At 47.3% G+C, this 19,375-nt stretch overlaps 1 protein-coding gene across 1 annotated transcript in view; it reads right to left on the reverse strand.

Annotated features, from left to right (window-relative positions):
• The window catches only part of LOC138497475 (maternal DNA replication licensing factor mcm3-like), a 345,395-nt gene that overhangs the window by 263,519 nt on the left and 62,501 nt on the right, over positions 1-19,375 (reverse strand). Inside the window, exons 6-7 of the mRNA XM_069620977.1 lie at positions 8,795-8,903; positions 8,544-8,697 (exon numbers count right to left, since the gene is read on the reverse strand). Of these exons, the coding sequence (XP_069477078.1) occupies positions 8,544-8,697; positions 8,795-8,903 (263 nt within the window). The remainder of the gene's footprint in view (positions 1-8,543; positions 8,698-8,794; positions 8,904-19,375) is intronic.

Here is a 19,375-nt window from a genome sequence, read left to right on the forward strand (position 1 = left end):
AAGGGAAGAGCCGAGAGCAAGAAGGCACATGATCCTCCAAAACAGGATGTCCTTGATTTGAACTCTGCTCTGGAAGGCGGCGTGTGTGCAAACATGAAGCAGTCTTGCTTCACGTACACACCCACTAACGATGGGGAACATGGGACCCGTAGAGAGGCAATAGTCACATTGACCAAACTGCACGCAAAAATGGTTGAAGACACTGCAGACAATGACTGGTTTAACTACCTGTTCTCATGGATACCCACCTGGTTGTCTAACACTTTCAAAATACCAGTGGTACTGGTACTAATAGGCATCTATGTTCTAGCCTGCCCAAAAACAGTAGGGATGAAAATAGTGATAAACCTAGATGCTCCCGGGCAGATGTATACTCAGACCGATTACTTCCTCCATACTAAAGCAGTAGACAGCTGTTTAGCCCCTACAGGGTCAAAGTTTAAGTACCCTTCAGATTCTCAGAATTACGCAGAGCACTGGGTGAATTGAGGTCTCTGAGGTGTGTAAATGCATGCCAGCTTAAGTGGGGATGTGATGGGGAGAGGGGGGGGGCGGCCTCGGGTGTGAATAGAAGATGGGTACCCAAAGAACCCTATTGGGGGGAAAGCAGAAGGAAGAGAGTGGTTGAAAGACTCAACCACAGGGAGGAATGACAGGAGGCAGATGTATACATCATCCCTAGCTTCTGCCCCACCCCTGAGCCAATATCACACTGGTGAGTAGTGTTACTAAGACAACCATACCCCTCGTACCCCAGGCAGTTACAACAAGACAGAATCTAAGCCAACAAAGGCAAAAGCAGTCAAGCAAACATTGCAACATTAGTAGGCACACGAATTAGAAACAAATTAGATATGCATGCCACATGAAGAACACGTACACTAGGTCAGATATGCATTTATACATGAAAAATATTAGCATAGCATCCACAAGAAATCGAGAATACCAAAAGTATACTTTGAATGCAACATGGACACGCAAGTATAGCTCACCAACATAGAAACCAGGGTATAATTGAGCAGCCATCTTCTGTAAAATGAACGGTGCAGCAGGCTTTTAAATAGGCCAAAGTCTGAAGACTTTAAGAGGACTCAATGCTGAATCCACAGAAATACAGAAGTGTGCAGGGCTCAGATGGTAGCTGGCAATTAGAGCCAAGGTAAAGCAAGATATGGAGGATGGCAATGGCACAAGCCAGCAGTTCCCCAGATGCAAGCAGGAAAAATTCATTAAAAAGGTGTATAATTTACCAGTTGCACTGGAATAGCAAACCAACAAACTCCATGAAGAATAACGAGTGTCCCTGGTGGTAAAAATCCAAAAACCCCTTCCTATGTACTTTCCCGAGGATGTCCGATACGTATTCTTACTCACATGTGTGTTTGCATATTCCCACTTGCATTCTTGATCAATGTTCTCCTGAATTCCCTTACTATGTAGTGGCCTTTAACACTCCCTATTGCTTCTGTATCACTTCTTCACATCCCTACTTCACATTTGGTTTAATTTCTTCCCTTTATGCCCACTATTCTCTTGGCTCCCCGTCATACAGTCTCCTGGTTCTCCCTCACTTGTCTCCCCGTCAGTCTACTGGGTCTCCCTCACTTCCATGGTTTCTCCTCACTTTCATTCAGACACTTGGAATGTCCTTCCTTGCATTCCCTTTCTTACCCTCATTTTCTTTTACTCCCTGTTGTGCCCTCTTCTCTCCCTCTCATTCCGTCTCTTTCTCCTCCTTTTGGTATGCTCCATTTTCACCGCCAATGTTTTATTTTGTCTTTTATTCCCCTTCTCCAGAGCACTGAAGTTGCCCCATGCCATCCATGAGTGGGTCATTCAGTACCAATGTTTAGTTTCAAGAAAGACAAAGTCCCAGTACACAAAGAATAAAGACTAGACTGGATAACCCAGTTATAAAGCACATGGGCAAATTCTATAGCTCTAGGTCAGTCTCTCCCTCTCTAGCTAGCGAGAGAGCCCTCCTGCTACATACCTCTTTCTCTCTTTACCTTCCCCTCCATCACCCCTCTACTTCACCCTCCTTCGTCCCTCACACTCTTGCCTTGTGCTCACACTTACTCATTAAGTCTCCTCTATCATTCTTAATTTTCCAATTTTTCAGTTTCATCTAACTCTCTGCCACTTTGTTGCCTACTCGTTTCTTAATTTGGCTCTCTTTAGCACTTGACCTCTGATCCATCTCTTTCCCTCCAGCTCCATCTAGCTCGCCCCAGTCCTTCAACCCATACATGTAAGTGGCTTTTGCGCTTCACTCTTCTGGTTCAAATTCTCCCTTCAACTCTATGTGCTACAGTGCCTCTGTTCCTCCACTTTTATCCTGTTCTGCTCCTTCTGCTCCTCCCATCCCTTTTCCAGTTTGTTCCCTTCTGTTATTTTATTCTGTAGAGTTGTCGCAGTGTGCCCCTTGCAGGAGACTCTGATGTCGACATCAGTAACTGAGAAATAAATATAGCCTGAAAGTTCAGGCTATGCTTAATTTCCATTATTGTGCCCAGTCACTGGAGGCAACGTGCTTGGAGCCTCAGATTTATATTTTATTTGTTACTTATATAGCACTCAAAGCCCGAGAGCATCAAGGTGCATTTCTTGACAAATAACCCGCAGAGCGAGTTGCAGCGTTTACAAGGTTGCAAGTTATCATAGTTAGTGTTACTGTGCAGTACAATTCTATGCAGTACATAAAGTAGTTACATCATTGCCGGTGGCAGACATTGCATGATTATCATCGTACAGATAAGCACAGGGCGATTACATGTGGCGGTGTTACATAGTTGCCAACAGTAATAACGATACAAGGTGAGAGACAGGTCAAACTATAATGATTGGTCCGATTGCTGAGTAGGACAGAGGGTGTATTGTTTATTCAGTTCCTGGGTAAACGCCACGTTTTGAGGTGTTTGCGGAATACCCAATAGGAACTTTCAGATCTCAGCGTTGCCGGCAGGATATTCCACAGTTTGGCCGCCATCACCAGGAAGCTGCAGCCACCGGTCTTCTGGTGCTTAAACCTAGCTATGGCAAGGTCTTGGAGATTGAATCAGTAAATTTGTGAGGTATTTCGGTGCTTGCTTGTGTGCGCATGTGTATAAGGGCGAGTGTTTTGAACTGGATGGGCTCAGAGATGAGGAGCCAGTAATATTTCCTTCTGGTTTCTGATGTGTGATTTCTTAGGGATGGTCTAAGAGCGTTATTTTGTATCACTTCGAGCTTGTTGATATTTTGGGTTGTGGTACCCGAGTAGAGTGCATTGCAAAAGTCTAGTCTAGACAGTATTAGAGCTCTAGCTAGGGTGATGCAGCTTTCGGGAGATAAGAAAGGTCTACAGGTGGTGATGAGCTTAGCTGTGTAGGCAGCCATAGATGCCGTGGCATTGAATTGTCGGAATTAAGGATGAGTCAAGATAGAAGCCTAGGGTTTTCACTTTGTTAGATACTTTAATGAGGTTACCATCTATGCTGAATGATTTGAAGGAGATCATTTGTGGAAATGGTGTTGGATGCCTATGAGGAGGAGTTCAATCTTGCTGTCATTAAGGCAAAGCCCATGTGATTCCATACCGGCTTGGATTCAATTTGATTTAGAGACACAGAATCTGTGTCATGGTCGCAAGTAATACGAGGATCTTTGTGTAGTCTGCATAGTTCGTGTAGGCGACACCCAGCTCGTCCAGTCTGTCACACAGGGTTTTCATAAATATGTTATACAAGGTCGGGTAGAAGCAAGAACCTTGGGGTACTCCGCAGGTGACCGGGACAAGTGCTGCTGCTGAGAATACCCTCATGGTTCCGTCTATGAGAAAGGATTTGATTCAGAGGATTGCTTTAGGTGAAGTGTGCTGCTGCAGCAAGGTGGTTACAAAGTATGTCGTGATTGACTGTCGAATGCTGCAGCGAGGTCACGGAGGTCACAGTAAAACAAAAAAAAAAACCCGCACAAAAACATCCCGCGATGAAAGGACGTTGTACCCATCTTTTAACTTGTCCATTTGCATTTTGATGTCGAGTAGAGCAGTTTCAGTCATGTGTCTAGGGTGGAAGCCAGATTTCCTGGTGCCCCGGAGGTTGTTTCTAGATAGTTTTGAATCTAGAGGTAGACTGATCTCTGTCCATTATTTTTTAGAAGAAAGGGTACTGTTGTGATCGGTCTGTAGTTTGTCGGTATGTTAGGGTCTAGAGTTTCTTTTACTAGAGGGAGGACCCAGGCATCTTTGAGATTAGTAGGGACCGAGGCACTCGAAGGATGCATAAGACTGGTGAAAAATGGGGTCAGTTCCAGTGCGCATTCTTTAATTAGAGAGGCCGGACATACATCACCCCAACTTCTTGACGATTTAAGGCGAGATACATTTTTTCTGTATCCAGGTTAGAGATCGGAGAGAATTTGAATGATCTGTCAAATTTGTGCAAAATGCTGGGCGATTGTCAGTTAGGGCTTTTTGGATGCTGAAGCACCAGGTCTCGTCTTTGTTGCAACTTTCGAGGTGTAACTGGGGATTCAAGTTGAGGATGGAGAAGAGTTCTCAAATTCTAAATCAAAAGACGTGGTGCTTTTAGCGTGCAAGATTGCCTGCCTGTAGTTATAGCAAAGGCACATTTATTCTGTGAATGACATTTCTTCCAATTTGATTCAGCTGTTCTTTTCAGATTGTGCAGGGCTTTCAGGATAGGTGTGTACCAAGCTTTGAGGTGTGCACAGGGTTTGGCTTTGCTTAGAGTTATGGGCGCTACCTTATCAAGAGCTGTTAGCAAGGTTTGGTTGTAAAGGTCGACTAGTGGCGAGGTGTCATAGGAGTGCAAGTCATGGAGTGTTGTGATGGGGACGAGCAGCGGGAGGATGTTGGCTGTAATCCTTCGTACATTTCTGGTGAAAGTGGCAGGCACCCGAGGAGGAGTAGTGACGACTCCTTCGTTCTGGTCTATGTTGAAGGTGATTAAGCGATGGTCCGACCAGGGACAATGGGAGTTAGAGGTGATGGTGGTGTTGCAGTTAAGGTAGATAAGCCAGTGCAGCCTTCGTTATGTGTAGCGTTAAGTATGTATTGCGTGAAGCATAGTGAGGCGATGGTGTTGGCTAGGGTCAGTACATGGTGGTCTTTAGGGTCATTGAAACCTAAGTTGAAGTCCTAGTATAATGGTGTGGACACGAGTTGGAAATGTCATCCTCGAAGGGTGCAATTAGCCTGGGGAGGGCCTGTAGATCAGGTGAATGTTTAGTGTGCTCGTGGAGGAGGGGGTCATTTTGAGCAGCAGTTCCCCTGTAGGGGAAAAGAGGTTAGGTGTTGATTCTAAGATATAAACGCTAGTCCACCCCCTTTATTTGTAGGCCTGTCAGTGTCCCATGTATGTAATAGTTGTCAGGGCCAGCCACAGAGGGGTCAGAGCCTGCATATGCATGGAGCCAGGTTTCCGTGATTGCTAGGAAGTCAAGGTCCTCAGTTGTGATCAGGTTTGCGATGTCAAGCGCATAGGCGTAGTGATTTGGCATTGATGAGCACCCTGGATAGTGGTCTCTTTCCCATGCGAGATGGCAACAGGCGGTTGTTTGGTCTATGTTTTGTAGTTGGGGCAAGGGTGGTGGTTTGCTAGAGTTGCGGTCAGTCAGGGGTCTGCAAGGTGCTTTTAGATTGCCTAGTTTATGGGTCAAGGTTTTGTAACCTCTGGGGTGATCATTGGCTAGGACGCGTGTATAGCAGGGGAGTATAGAGCTCACATGAAGGTTTCTCCATGGGATAGGTGGAATGGTAGTTGTGGCTTGGTGGTTAGGGAGGTTACTGTGGGCCCTAGGTTGTCCATTATGTAGATCGGCTAGAGTGGTTGGGGAGGTTAGGGTATGCATAGAAAGGAGTTGCTTACTTCCATTGGTACCTGTCCGGTGTGCATTGGCGCAAGGTCGCCGAGGTTTAGGCTTGGTGTGGTGCAGAATGGCAGGATGGGCAGTGAGGCGGTAAGAAATGGGTCGGTGAGATGGAGGAGTCTGGGAGCTTGGGTGGCATTGAGGGTACTGAAGTTGTTGCCATGTCAGTTATGTAGATCTCAAGTGGTGCAGGCCAATGACTGGCGGATGAGCAGATTGCAAGTGTGCCTAAGGTTTATTGGGAGGTACCTTGGTGGAAGGAGTCAGATGACTGCGATAGCAGTTTTCTGTGCAAGTTGTTACCAAAGCTAGGAGGTAGTGTGTGCTAGTGCTTACGATTCAGGTTGCTGGCGGCATGAGATTGCTGGTGGCAATTACACTGGACACAAACTCATGGGGTGACCATCTCTAAAGTCCTTGGGGGCTACAGATCATGATTTTGATTAGATATGCAGTTGGGACTGTGGCGAGGTGAACTTGCACCAAGGTGCGTGTTGCTAGGTGACAAGGGTCTGCAGAAACTGGAGGCAAGGTAATCTGGTGCTGGGAAGTATGTTGGACAAGGGGGACTGCACGTCGCAACTTTAATTTAGAATACACTCGGGCACAGACACACAGGAAGAGATAATGTGGTGTTAAGATGCATGTTGCATGTGGGAGACTTATTATAAAACAGTTACCGATTGCAGTACAGTTTAAGGCATGGGCATGCATGGTGGGGTGTGCGGACGCTAGGATTGCAGAATTCACATATGGGACTGCATATCACAATTTCAGTTTGGAATACAATTTGGGTCAGTAACATTGCGGTTTCAATTTACAGTGCAATTTAGGCAAGAGCATGCCAGGCGGGGAATGCAGGGCGTTCTGAAGCAGGTTGCACATGCAAGGCTATAAAACAGTTACAAATTGCACTAAAATTTAAGGCATAGGCGTATAGGCGTGCCTAGCGAGGTATGCAGGGCACTAGGATGCAGGTTACACGTAGGGGACTTGGGAACACAGTTTTAAAGAGCAATTTAGGGCAAAGACACAGGCGAGATAATCAGTCCCTAGGATGCAAGTTTCACATGGGGGACTGCATATCACAATTTCAATAAGGAATCCAAATTAGGCCAGAATCACATCACAGTTTCAATTTGCAAAACGATATAGGCAAGAGCATGCCAGGCGAGGTATGCAGGGCACTAGCATGCTAGTTACACGAGAGGGACTACAGATTACAGTTTTATATTGTGATTACAGGCAGAGACACACACATCGAAGCGCTAGGATGCACATGGAGGGCTGCCAGTCACAATCACAATTTAAAGAGACAGTTTGCAGCAAAGCTTGTGGTGAGGTAATCTAGCACGATGGCACAAGTTATTAGTTGCTGGGGGTATGGATGGCTGCGCGCAGAAATTACAGTGTAAACTGCAAATTAGATCACACGGAGGGTAAAGTAGACTTAGCCATTCATATGGGTTGCGTAATGCACATGTACAATATGCTCGGCAGTCTATAGATTCCTGAAAGGTTTCGGCTAGCAATAATGTGGTTCGAGCTTACCCTGCCATCGGGTAGAGTCCTGGTAAAGGGAGCACAGTCTGGCGGGCTAGGCTGAGTGTGCGAAATGTGCAATGTTTTTGCAAAGGATAAGAGTTAGCACTAGGGGGTTTGTGTAGCAGTTATGGTAAGTGGCAGTTGGTCGCCGTAGACCTGTTGAAGCAGGCGGCAGCTCCGGAAAGCCTGGACAGGCTCAGACAGGAGCCTTTCTGGTAGGGCCTTATTGGGGAGGGGCGGCTACCGCCTACTGGTGTGCCGGATAGGCTCAAATGCAAACTGCCAGCCGATCAGCTTGAACTGGCTGAACTCTGGTGCCGTTCAGTAAATAGATTTGGCAGCGGCCATCTTAAAAGTAGGTACGATTGCATCTCACAATGCAGGGCACTGAGGGGCAATGGCCAGAAAGATGGCACATAAATTTAAAGGGCCAAATGGTGTTGCTACTATGGTCTGGCATAAGATTGGCAGAATATGGGCAAAAAAGTACCCACCGGGGCACATTACCTACTGAGCATGTGCAACAGGATTGCTCAGAGCGCTCCTGCTGCACATATTCAGTATAGCCAGATCTCCGGTCCCTGCTTGCTCACTATGTTGTGTCTTACTACTGTGAAAACTGCATGGTTTCTTTCTAGTGAGAGGAAGCCTTTTGTTTTTAGGTTTTAATATATATCACATAGCATTATAAAGAAAACCACAAAAGAATACATGGGCCACCACTCTAATAGCACCCAACAGATTAGTTGCCCCTTAATTGTGAACCCCATCTTTGTCCCCTGCATTAATTCCTCAATAGGAGACAATTTAACCATTTGGAGGCGTCAATGAAACTAACAGCCAGACCACGGTAAAATGCATCTGAACATGCATTTACAATTTTAAATGCAACTTAACCTATTGCAAGTGCTCAAGTGCTTGTGACTGTGGTCCTACTAGCAAGTTGATGGAGAACACTTTACAAATTACTCCTACAATAGGCACATTTTTATTTGCAGCAACTTCTAGGTAGGATTAGAATTGTATAGACATGGCCCGTCCCCACAAAGTGCCCTTTATTTTTACCCCTTTGAGCAATTTCCTATATTTAAGATTATTGTAGAGTATGTTCAAAAGCACCTCACCTATTAATAAAACATTGATGTCTCCTCGTATGCGCGTCCCGTTTTCAAGAATCTTCTCATTACCCCCAAGCAGCATGCACAAAATAGCCTTCTTAATATATTCATGCCCATGAATGCTTGGTGCCAAGGATTTGCTTAGGTGCTCAAATATATCCTATTAAAAAAAATATATATATATGAAAAACAAAACCTCAACACTGTAAAGGAACTGCTATATACAGGAACTTTATTTGTTTGCATTGATCACTTACATGAGAATGAGCTTTGCAGAATTTCTTAATCTTTGCCACATCATCAGCTGAAAACGTAGGAGCCAATTCTTTGCTCATCTGTTTGACATTATTAGCCAGCATTATAGTCCTAGAATTGCAGATTGAAGACAGAATAACTAATCCTAAAAATGAAACCAAGCATAAATCCACCTTCATTAAACTTCCATTTATTTACATGACTGAATTGGAACCCTCCCTCACTCCCAAGGCCTAGACCTTTCTTTATACAATGTCCTATCAAGAAGCCATACACACTGCTTTATCTTCAATGGGTCAAGTTTATAAAAACATTCACTGTTATTGTTTGAATACTGGGTTTTAGCATAAGGATGCCCATCAATATGACATTTGCATACCATACATTTCCAGCAGATCACCACTACCAAAACACGCTGGTCTAGACAAACAATCATGACATACTCCGCAAAAGAAGCTGAAAGCAAGCAAGTTAGGGCCATGTCACTTGACAGGAAAGGCTTTCATAACAGCTTGGACCGTACAGCACCTACACTTCAGACTCCTGTTCTCAGATCATTCTACAAAAATAAAAAAGGATACCTTGGAATCTAAAAATCCACATGGTATGGAAAACTTCTCTGGCATAATGGATCCCACAACACTACCTAGTGGGATGGTATGGCCTCTGCATTATTACAGCCCAAACCCAAGTTCTTCCCAAGGGGGTCAAATGCTGCAACACTCAGACACAAATGAAGATTCCTTGTGGCAGAAGGACAGCCAAGTACAGAAAAGTCAAAGAAATTCGTATGGCATGAGGAGGCAATATGTGAAGGTTATGCAGTTATGCAATACTTCACACCAATGACAAAATGTTTTCCATTTGAAAGTAGGTTTCTTAATGGAGGCCTGCACTGCTGTGTGGTGGGTGGAGGGGGGTGGGGCGGCGAAGGGGTTAGAAATAAGTAAACTGAGGTGTACCTTTTGGACCATTCCCTGCTCCTCTCATCCAAAACACCAACTGGAAGGTCACTGGACTGGGGATTTAAATATGCCTTTGTTATTAATTATTATTATTAGGTCACTTGTTTCTGGCGCAACCAAGCAGCCCGGAGGCCTATGGGCGCCAAGGACAGAGGTCCTAAACACAGATGGGAAGGACAGAGATAGCTAACCTGGACACTCAAATAGACGCGATGACTCTCCTAGACAAATAAATTAGTTTTTTCTTAAAGATACCAAGGGACTCAACTTCTGAGATCCAAGGTCATTGCACTTTTTGGGTGCCACTACCAAAAAACGCACATTTGACCAAACAAATATATATATTTTTTTTTTAAACTCAGGAACTGCTTTATACAGGTTTTTTTTTTGCATTGATCACTTGTACAATTCAAATCTTTATAAGTAATAACAGAATGTCAGAGGAACAATTCTATGCGAGCGCTCTCGTAAGTAAATCTTTTACTCACAAGCCAGAATATTTAGATCACCTAAAGAAGACCACTGCAGTATTAATATTACTTAAGCACTATTACCTGAGCGTGGGCGTGGAGCATTACCGGGCCAGGTGTTACTAGCCCGATCGAAGAGGGTGCTTTAACAGGTCCAGAAATGACCCCCCTGTTCAGAAGATATTGCTGTTAGTATCCCAGCACGTTGCATCAGGGTACTAATCGTGTCTTTCAGTTGTGAAACTACGACCTAGCTGTTTTGCAACTAAAAAAAAGAAAAAAAAATGGATCAGGAACAATGGAACTACATGTAGTCCCTTCTCCCTTTCATGGCAGCCATTGCCAGGTGGGTGGCGCACCAGGAACATTAGTGTTCCCAGAGACGGACCAGGCCGCGCAATGCAAATAGGGTGGGGGTGCAAAGGAGATGTGGAGAAGGGACAACTGCGACGCCGGCAGCTCAGGTTTACCAGTGCCCTCGCACTGAGCCTCATTGGCTGGGATGTCTAACTCACGCCCCCACCTGGTGCCAATGGTTCTTGCTGTCTCCCCGAGTACAACATCAAAATGATCTAGAAAAATACTCAACCAGCCCCAAAGCAGGTCGGAAAATACAGTTCCTCCAGACTTAATGGTTGCAATGAATGCAAGCCAATCTTTAGATATGTTGCAGGAGCAAACACGTACAATGAGTTTAATAGAGAAAAGATGGACTGACATCCACAGCATATACTCACAGTGCTTAAGTTGTTTAGACCTAGTTTTAGTTCACAATTAAAACTGTTGAAAGTAAAAGTCAACCACCATAACAAGTATTCGAGGCTTTGCCTCAGACCATTCCACAGGGGTTATAAGAGCAAGCTTAAGTAACACTTCAAGCTTTTATCAAAAAGGTTCCAATACACAGTCAAGCTTGGCTGAAGGCGCTCTCCCATTTGCAGGACTTGAGTGGAATTGCTCAGCGAGAAAGATACAGTCTCTCATGAATTCTAGCAAAATAATTGGAGATCCAAGCATAGACTGATCAAGCAGAGACAGGCTGAATTCTGAAATATTCCAAGCTGCCATTGCTTTTCAACGATTGACTGCTATTCAGGCATGGCACTCTGCCAATGATCTCTGCCTCAACGCCAGCAAGACCGAGATACTTCTCATTGGGACGCCTGCTCCCAGCTTCCCCCTCACTCTCTAGCCACACTCCTTTGGTCCCCACCCCCACTTGTGAAGCAAAAAACCACAGGATCATCTTTGACTCTCCTCTCTCTCCACACATCTCAGACCTTGCCAAGAAGTCAAATGTTCACCTTCAGCTCCTCAGGGGCATTCTACCTTTCCTTACCTTCCCCCAGAAGCTCAATGTCTCCAGAGCCCTGGTTCTCTCTAGGCTTACTACTACAACAGCCTCTTCCTCAACCACCTTCTTTCCTCCCTTCGTCCCCTCCAACTTATCCAGAATCAGACTGCAAGACTTATCCTTGGCCTCAAGCCCAGGGAACGGACCCCTGTACCCCTAAAGTCTCTACACTGGCTCCCGGTGACTGCAAGGATCAAATATAAAACCCATCATTTACAAGGCTGTTTGGAGCCTTGGACCTCTACATCAAGCTTTCTCTCCCTAAATACCTCCCAGGCAGAATCCTTCGGTCTTCTGGCTCCAATTCCCTGCAGGTCAAATGTTTCTCAAAGCAGGGAGTGGGAGGTAGATTCCCCCCACCCCCCTCTCCTTGGCTGGTGCCTCTGAACAGCCTCTTTCTACACTTTCTTCCTTCTTCCCCCTCCTGTGCCAAGCTCTCCACCTGCCGCTGGGACGGGGCCCTGGTCCCTTCAGAGTCATACAGGTACCCCCCCCTGCCCACCACCAGCATCCTTCGGCAGAACTTTACCTCAGGCTCCCTTTCCCCAGACTATCCCAACCCAGTCCTCCTGCACTTTGTCACCCTGCCTTTCCCCCCTCCAGCACAAGCCTCCCTGGCCTGAATGGCACTTGCCCGACCACCCCCCTATGGGCCACCCCCACTATTGTACTTCTTCCTAGGGATAGAAGGTGTAGAATAGCATAACATGGACCAGCGAACAGCCATCTTGAGACATAGGCCACAGGTAAGCAAACCACTTGGGTTTTCACACCAAGAGGCCCTGCGTTTTGGGTAAACATGAATTTCTGCGCATCCCAAGATTTTCCAATTATGACACCAATGCATTGGGGGGTTACTATTGATTCCCAAAACCCAGAAGTGGCATTATCAAACCCCACAAGGTTGTGGCCTGGCATGACACTGCAGACTTGGATGCAGTGAATACCACTAGCCAAGCCCGTTTGTCGGTGCCCAAATTGGTACCGAGGTCCTGAAGAAAGTGGCACAGTTGAAACGCCACTGAAACTGGTAGGCCTGTTCTTTGGCTCCTAGGGTTATTTAATACCACCCGGAGAAAGATCATGGAAAATTGACACTAAGGAGACAGCTCAGCGTTACTGGAGCTGTGCTCCCACTTTTTACATTCTTTACTTCTTGATTTTAAATTCGTTTTGGGGTTCGCTAAACATAACTACCCTGTATGGCCTCCAGCACACCCTCAGATTTAATTTCTAATGCCTGCACGAGTGTGTGTTTTAAACACATGCGATTCAGAAACCTACCTATTGCCTGGATTTGATAGGGCAAGCCTCTTCCATCTGTCCCCGGACCCTAGATAGCAGTACACCAGAGCAATCTAGGGCATAAACGCCTCAGGAGGGCTTAGATAGCATGGTTGGAGGGCAAGATAGAGATCGGTTGCATATAATGGCAACATTCATTTATTGTTAGCGCCCAGACTCGGCGTTATCACAGTGCCAAGTACATGGTTAAGAAAAATGATGTTACAGGTACCAAATCAAATGGTAGTTACAAGGTGTCAGTGGTCAAGTCAGGTACAGAGTGGGTAAGGCAGTACATTACACAGATCAGAGTTAAGTAGGTTGGTCTTGGATGTGTCGTAGGGGGGCGTTCCACAGTGTTTGCATTTGCACCTTCAACACCATCGTTACCACAAACTGAACCATAGACCTGTGTGTTGTGTGTGTGAAAAACGTTAGTGTACACCTACAGTCCCCTTGTGCGTTTATTGCATATTCAGCACTGCCGGAGGAGGGGTTGCGGGGGGCAAACCCATCAGTTGCAGGAGTTTTGGGGGAAGGGCCATCATTGACAGCTGTAACATGCAACTTTACCTCTGCATCCAGCAATTCAGAGAAAGGAGTAGTTTCTTACCTGCAACTCCATTTCTCCAGTGTTGGTATCTCAATGATTCACATGCTGTGAATATTCCCCGTCAGGATAGGAAACCCTGGTTACTTTGACTTAGTAATTTTCCTAGGGAGAAACTCACCTTAAGTGTCCCATTGACGTCGTTGTGGGTGCTTTTGGTACCCACCAATGGAATATCGAGTGTATAGCTCCGCCCCAGCAGCTTCCCCTCAGATTTGACCCACTCCAGCTGGAGGATCCCCCATAAGAGGATGTTTACCTGTAGGGGGAAGGCTTGAAGGCGCATGTGAATCCATGAAAGATACCAACGCTGGAGAAATGAAGTTATAGGTAAGAAAATACTCTTCTCCAGCATTGGCTCTCCCATGCATTCACATGCTGTGAATAGATTTTATAGCAGTATAGATGTTAGGATGTGGAAAACCAGGCACCCACAGATTAGGTACTTTAAATTGTCTGCATTAATGCGAAAAGAATGCATACTCAAGTATAGAAAGATAACGACCCCGGAAGCTGCAGGGCTTACCTTACTAGAACAGCTGTTGAAGGACTGCCCATCCCATCTGCACATCCTCAGGGTGTTGCTGGTGTACGCACGAATAGGGAACTGCCCATGTTGCCGGCTGGCAAATGTCTGATCGGTGCACCACGGTGCCCCAGACCAGAGAGCCGCCGAGGCAGCCGTGGCTCTAGCGGAGTGCGCTCTGGGTGCCGTTTGGAACAGCCTGTTGGCCTTACAGTGGCAGAAGGATCGTAGATTAAACCCATCTTCAAATGCCCTGTTTTGATATGGGTTTTCCCTTGTTGGATGGACCAAAGCCGACAAACAGCTGCTTAATCGATCTGAAAGATTTTGTGCAAACCCAATATTTAAAAGCCCTTTTGACATCCAGAGTGTGCAGGGTCTTCTCTGCTGATGAAGTGGCATTTTGGAAGAATGTGGGCAGAGTTATGGTAGCATTTATATGAAACTCTGAAGGTGCTTCAGAGATTAAATGAGGATTAGAGGAAAGAGCCACGTTGTCTCATGAACCGTCGATACGGAGAGTTGTATCAGTAAGACTGAGATTCTCCTCATCGGCACACCTGCACCCTCCTTTCATGTCACTCTCTGGCTGGCCTCCCTTGGCCCTCTTCCTACTCCCACCTGCGAAGCTAAGAACCTCCGGGTCATCTTCTACTCCGTCTCGAATAAGTCAAACTACCAACTGCACCACCTCAGTTACTCTTCCTTTCCTCTGCTTCCCCCAGAAGCTCACTGTCTCTATAGCTCTGGTTCTCTAGGCTGGACTACTGCAACAGCACCTTTTCTAAACCTGCCTGCTTCAACTCTCCGCCCTCTGCAACTCATCCAGAACAGGACTGCAAGACTTGTACTTGGCTTCAAGCCCAGGGATCGTAACTCCAGCACTCAAATCTCTGCATTGACTCCCAGTGGCTGCAAGGATTAAGTGCAAGACCCTCTGCATAATCCAAAAAAGCCTTCTGGGGCCTTGGTCCTCAATAACTCAACTCACTCTTTGTAAATACCGGCCTACTCGAGCTCTTCGCTCCTCCAACTCCCTTAGGGGCAGTCACTTCTCCAAGCAACAAGTTGGTGGTAGATCACATTCTTCAGCTGGGGTCTCCCTCTGGAACAGCCTTGCTACCTCAAACTCGAGGAGAACCATCTCCAGTTCCGGAAGCACCCCAAGACCTTCCTCTTTGCTTCTGCTTCTCTCTTCCTCTCCCATGCTGATATCTTGTCTGATACTGCACTGGTCACCTGGCTACACGGATTTCGGGCCCAGGTCCCTGCCTGCCCAGTTGCACACCTGCACGGCCTCCTGGCAACCCTTGCATTTGTGTCTGTATCAGTAACCCTACAGTCCATTTACCTGCACTTTTGGACACCTGTGGTTTGTACTTACCCTTGCACCGGTTATTGTTTTGATCGCATGTACAGCACTGCCCACGTCCCCTTTCCCCTAGCACCCCCCGCCCCTCTTGCACGATCTCAGCGTCACTTGGCCTAGTAAGATAGTAGTCTGTCCTCCCTCTGTAAGCCCTGCCAGGAGTTCAGGCTCTATACAGGTGGAATTCTTTTCTGTGGTGGAACAGTACAAAAAAGCCCCCTTAAAAGTGTTTGATTAGCCTGTCCCTGTAGAGCGGCGAAGATCTTTTCCATGTAAACCTGGAGATTGCCAATAAGAGCACTTCAATGGAAGAGAGGTTGCTATACCTTCTGTAGCTAGCTTTAGCAGATGAGATGGATCCGATGAGGCGTTATAGCTAGCCGCTGCTGTGCATGCCATGCACAGATTCTTTTCCATTTCTGGCTATAGGAAACATTGGTAGGAGCTTTAACTGCAGCTAGAATGCGCCAGCAGTACTGAGGGATATTCAAAATTACCGAATTCAGAGTGGTCAGGAGCCATGCTGTTAACGAGAGCACCTGGGTCATGATGAAAGATCATCCCTTTGTTCTGGGATAGAAGATGGGCATGAGATGGGGGGTGTGGCTACGAGGGCCATGTAGGAGGACGCGATCTGGAGGAGCTCCCGAGATCCTGAAATGATCCTGGCAGAATAGTGCATAACAACGTGCCTACACACATGCCGGTGTGTGAACGGTCTGACCGCGCTCGGTGAACTTTTGGAAGGCTTGGGAGGAACGGCAGTGGAGTTTTGTGCGAAAAAGATAAGGAAAGCCGGAGATGATAGATGAAACAAAATGGCCCACCAACGACCGGAACAAAGGAAGGAACGGGCCGCACGGTGGTTGAGAGATAGAGGCGTACTGCGTGCGCATTTGTAACTTGTGCAGAACGCAGGTCCTCCGGGTCATGTCTAACAGAACAGTGAGACCGAAGGCGAAGCAGCCCACCTTGGACGACTTTGCCAAGACGTCCCCTGGTCCGGAAAATTCCAAGAGTAAGGATAAGTCGCCTACAGGCGGCATGCCTGCGGCGGGTACTAACCAAGAGGTCCTGGCTGCGATTGCGGACTTGAAGGCGACCTGGGAAGCTAAACTTGAACTGGCCGTAACTGAGCTGAAAACAGCATTGGACCTTAAGGTTGGTGAGGTGCAGGAGGAAGTGAATCTACTCCGGCAGGACGTCAGGTCCTTGGCGGAGCGCACTGAGACCCTTGAGAAAGAGGTGAGCCCGAATACCACGGATTGTGCCTCCCATAAGGCCGAATTGCATGCCCTGGTACAGAGAGGGGGCAACCTGGAGAGCAGGGCGGAGGAGGCAGAAGGACGTGCCCGACGGAACAACATTCGCATTGTGGGCCTGCCAGAAGGAGATGGAGGAGATAAGTAGTGCACGAGGAGGGTGCTACAAGATGGCGCGGAATAGATCTATGGGACTTGATTATAGTCATTTGCGCGGCCTTAGGAAGAGAAGGTCAGACTGTTGCACAAGATATTATGAGCGCTGTGACTATTGCTGTATTTAGGGGAGCCTTGCAGAGCGGATCTCTTTACCCACTTAGTAACTTTAGTTAAGTGGCCATTAGGGCGACTTTACCCTACTGGGCTCTGGGCATTGTTTGGTGCTTGCAGGGCTAGATGTGGGGGTGCCCGAGTTCCGAGGATGGAGCTGGGCAGCAGTTGGGGTGTGTGGTGTTGGGGAAGGGATGGGTAGAGGGTGTGTATAGTTATGGGGAGTTTGAGTTTGTACAAGAAGCTACAAGAAAAAGCCAGAGGGCTGTATCTGTATCGCGTGGGCAGGTGGGATTTGTTACACGGAAGGGGGGAGGATACTTATGAGCTATGGGGGACCTTAAGATCGTAACGTGGAATGTCAGGGGACTCAATAGTTACCTAAAGAGGAACAAGGTCATGATGTATTTGAAAAGACAGAAGATTGATATTACGCTGTTGCAAGAGACGCATCTGACCCGGCAAAAGTTGGAACTGGTGGGGAAGAAGTGGAGAGGTACTGTAGTGGGCTCTCCGTATTCAGCCTACGCTAAGGGAGTGTTGGTCTGGGTGGCACCACAAGTTCCGCTCCAACTCACACAAGAGGTGGTGGATACGGAGGGGAGGATAGTCATATTGAAGGCAATGGTGGAGAATAGGGAGGTGTGCACTGTAAATACGTATGCCCCCAATCAAAATACGGCGGCACATTTTAGGACTCTGTGTACCAACCTGGGTGCGTGCGTGGGGGGGGGCGGTCATTTGGGGAGGGGATTTTAACTGTGTGCTTAACCCCAAGGTAGACAGATCTGATAAGATTGATAGGCCCACCCCAGCGGCCAGGGCATTGCAGACACTGCTCGACGACTTCGGGTTGGCAGATGTTTGGAGGCTGAAACATCCTAATGAGAAACAGTACTCGCATTACTCAGCCCCGCAACAACTACATACGAGACTTGATTATTTTTTTGCCACACCAGATGTGGTGATAGAGACCACCCAAATAGACTACAAAGTGAGGGTCCTGTCGGACCACTCACCTCTGGTTCTGGGTTGGCAGTACTGCCACCCCAGAGCACGGATACTGACATGGCGCCTCCGGGCTGAGGCACTCAAGGATCCAGTCTTTAGAGAGGATATCAGGGATGAGATCACACATTATTTCGAGGAGAACGCCGGCAGTGTGGATTCAGCGGGCACGCTCTGGGAACCCTTTAAGGTGGTATTGCGGGGTGCTGCCATTGCTAAATCAAAGGGCCTACAGGGTGGGGTCCTAATGAGTTAGGGGAAGCTGAGGATGAACTGGAATGGGAAATCAATGGGGGAGGAGGGGATGCGGAACTAGTACTCAAACTGCAGCAGCGGTGTGCAGAACAAGGCTCTGCAACCTTAACTATAAGAAGTATGTTGAGACAGCATGCCGGTGGGGATAAAACGGGCCGTCTCTTGGCGTGGTTATACAAGAGCGAAACCCCTAGGCCCCCGATTAGGACGATAACCAGAGAGGAGATAAGAGAAACTTTAAGAGATATGGGATTACCTAAGATTAGTGCCGAAGAAAGGGAGGAGCTGGATGCACCGATTACTCTAGAGGAATTGGAGGAGGTGGTGAAGCAGCTGCCCACCTGCAAGACCCCGGGTGCGGACGGACTCCCTAGCAAATTTTATTTACCCCCCCCCCCCATGCTAGAAATGCTCAATGAATCTTTTGAGGTGGGCCGGCTGCCGGAATTGCTTAGAGAAGCGATAATAATACCGCTCCCTAAGCCCAACAAGCCAGGGCACAGCTGCGGCTCCTATAGGCCCTTGTCAATGTTGAACCAGGACGCCAAGATATTGACGGCGGTCCTGGCCAATAGGTTGCGTAGAGTTATTAGTAAACTGATACATCCAGACCAGACAGGCTATGTCGCCAACAGAAATATAACCCACAACCATAGGCGACTCCACCGGGTGATTGAAGGGGGGGGAGGGGAACAAGAGCGAGGGAGAAATGGCGGTTGTGTCCCTAGATGCAGTCAAAGCTTTCGACTCAGTGAGGTGGCCGTGGTTGCTGGAGGCCCTGAGGGAATACGGGATGGGGCCGGGCTATGACAGGTGGGCGAACTTGCTGTACAGTGAGCCGCTGGCTAGGGTACGTACAGGAGCGGTGATATCCGAGAGGTGACAACTTAGCAGAGGCACCAGACAAGGGTGTCCCTGACCCCCGATGTTGTATGTTCTGGCCCTGGAGCCCTTAGCAGTGTACCTTCGACAGCAATATGACATGATAGGCATTGAAGTAGGGGGAGAGAAACACCTAATATCCCTGTATGCTGACGATTTGCTATTATATCTGAAATATCCAGAGGAAAATCTTCAATATATTCTAGAGGTAATGGAAAGGTATGCAGAACTGTCTGGCATAGCGGTGAACCCCCCAAAATCGAGCATGTTCCCATTGGGTAGCTACAGAGGAACCCCTGCGGAGCGGTTGCCAGTGTGATACCATGGG

Source organism: Ambystoma mexicanum, chromosome 5q (genome assembly GCF_040938575.1).
Source record: "Ambystoma mexicanum isolate Mex_15411 chromosome 5q, UKY_AmexF1_1, whole genome shotgun sequence".
NCBI lineage: Eukaryota > Metazoa > Chordata > Amphibia > Caudata > Ambystomatidae > Ambystoma > Ambystoma mexicanum.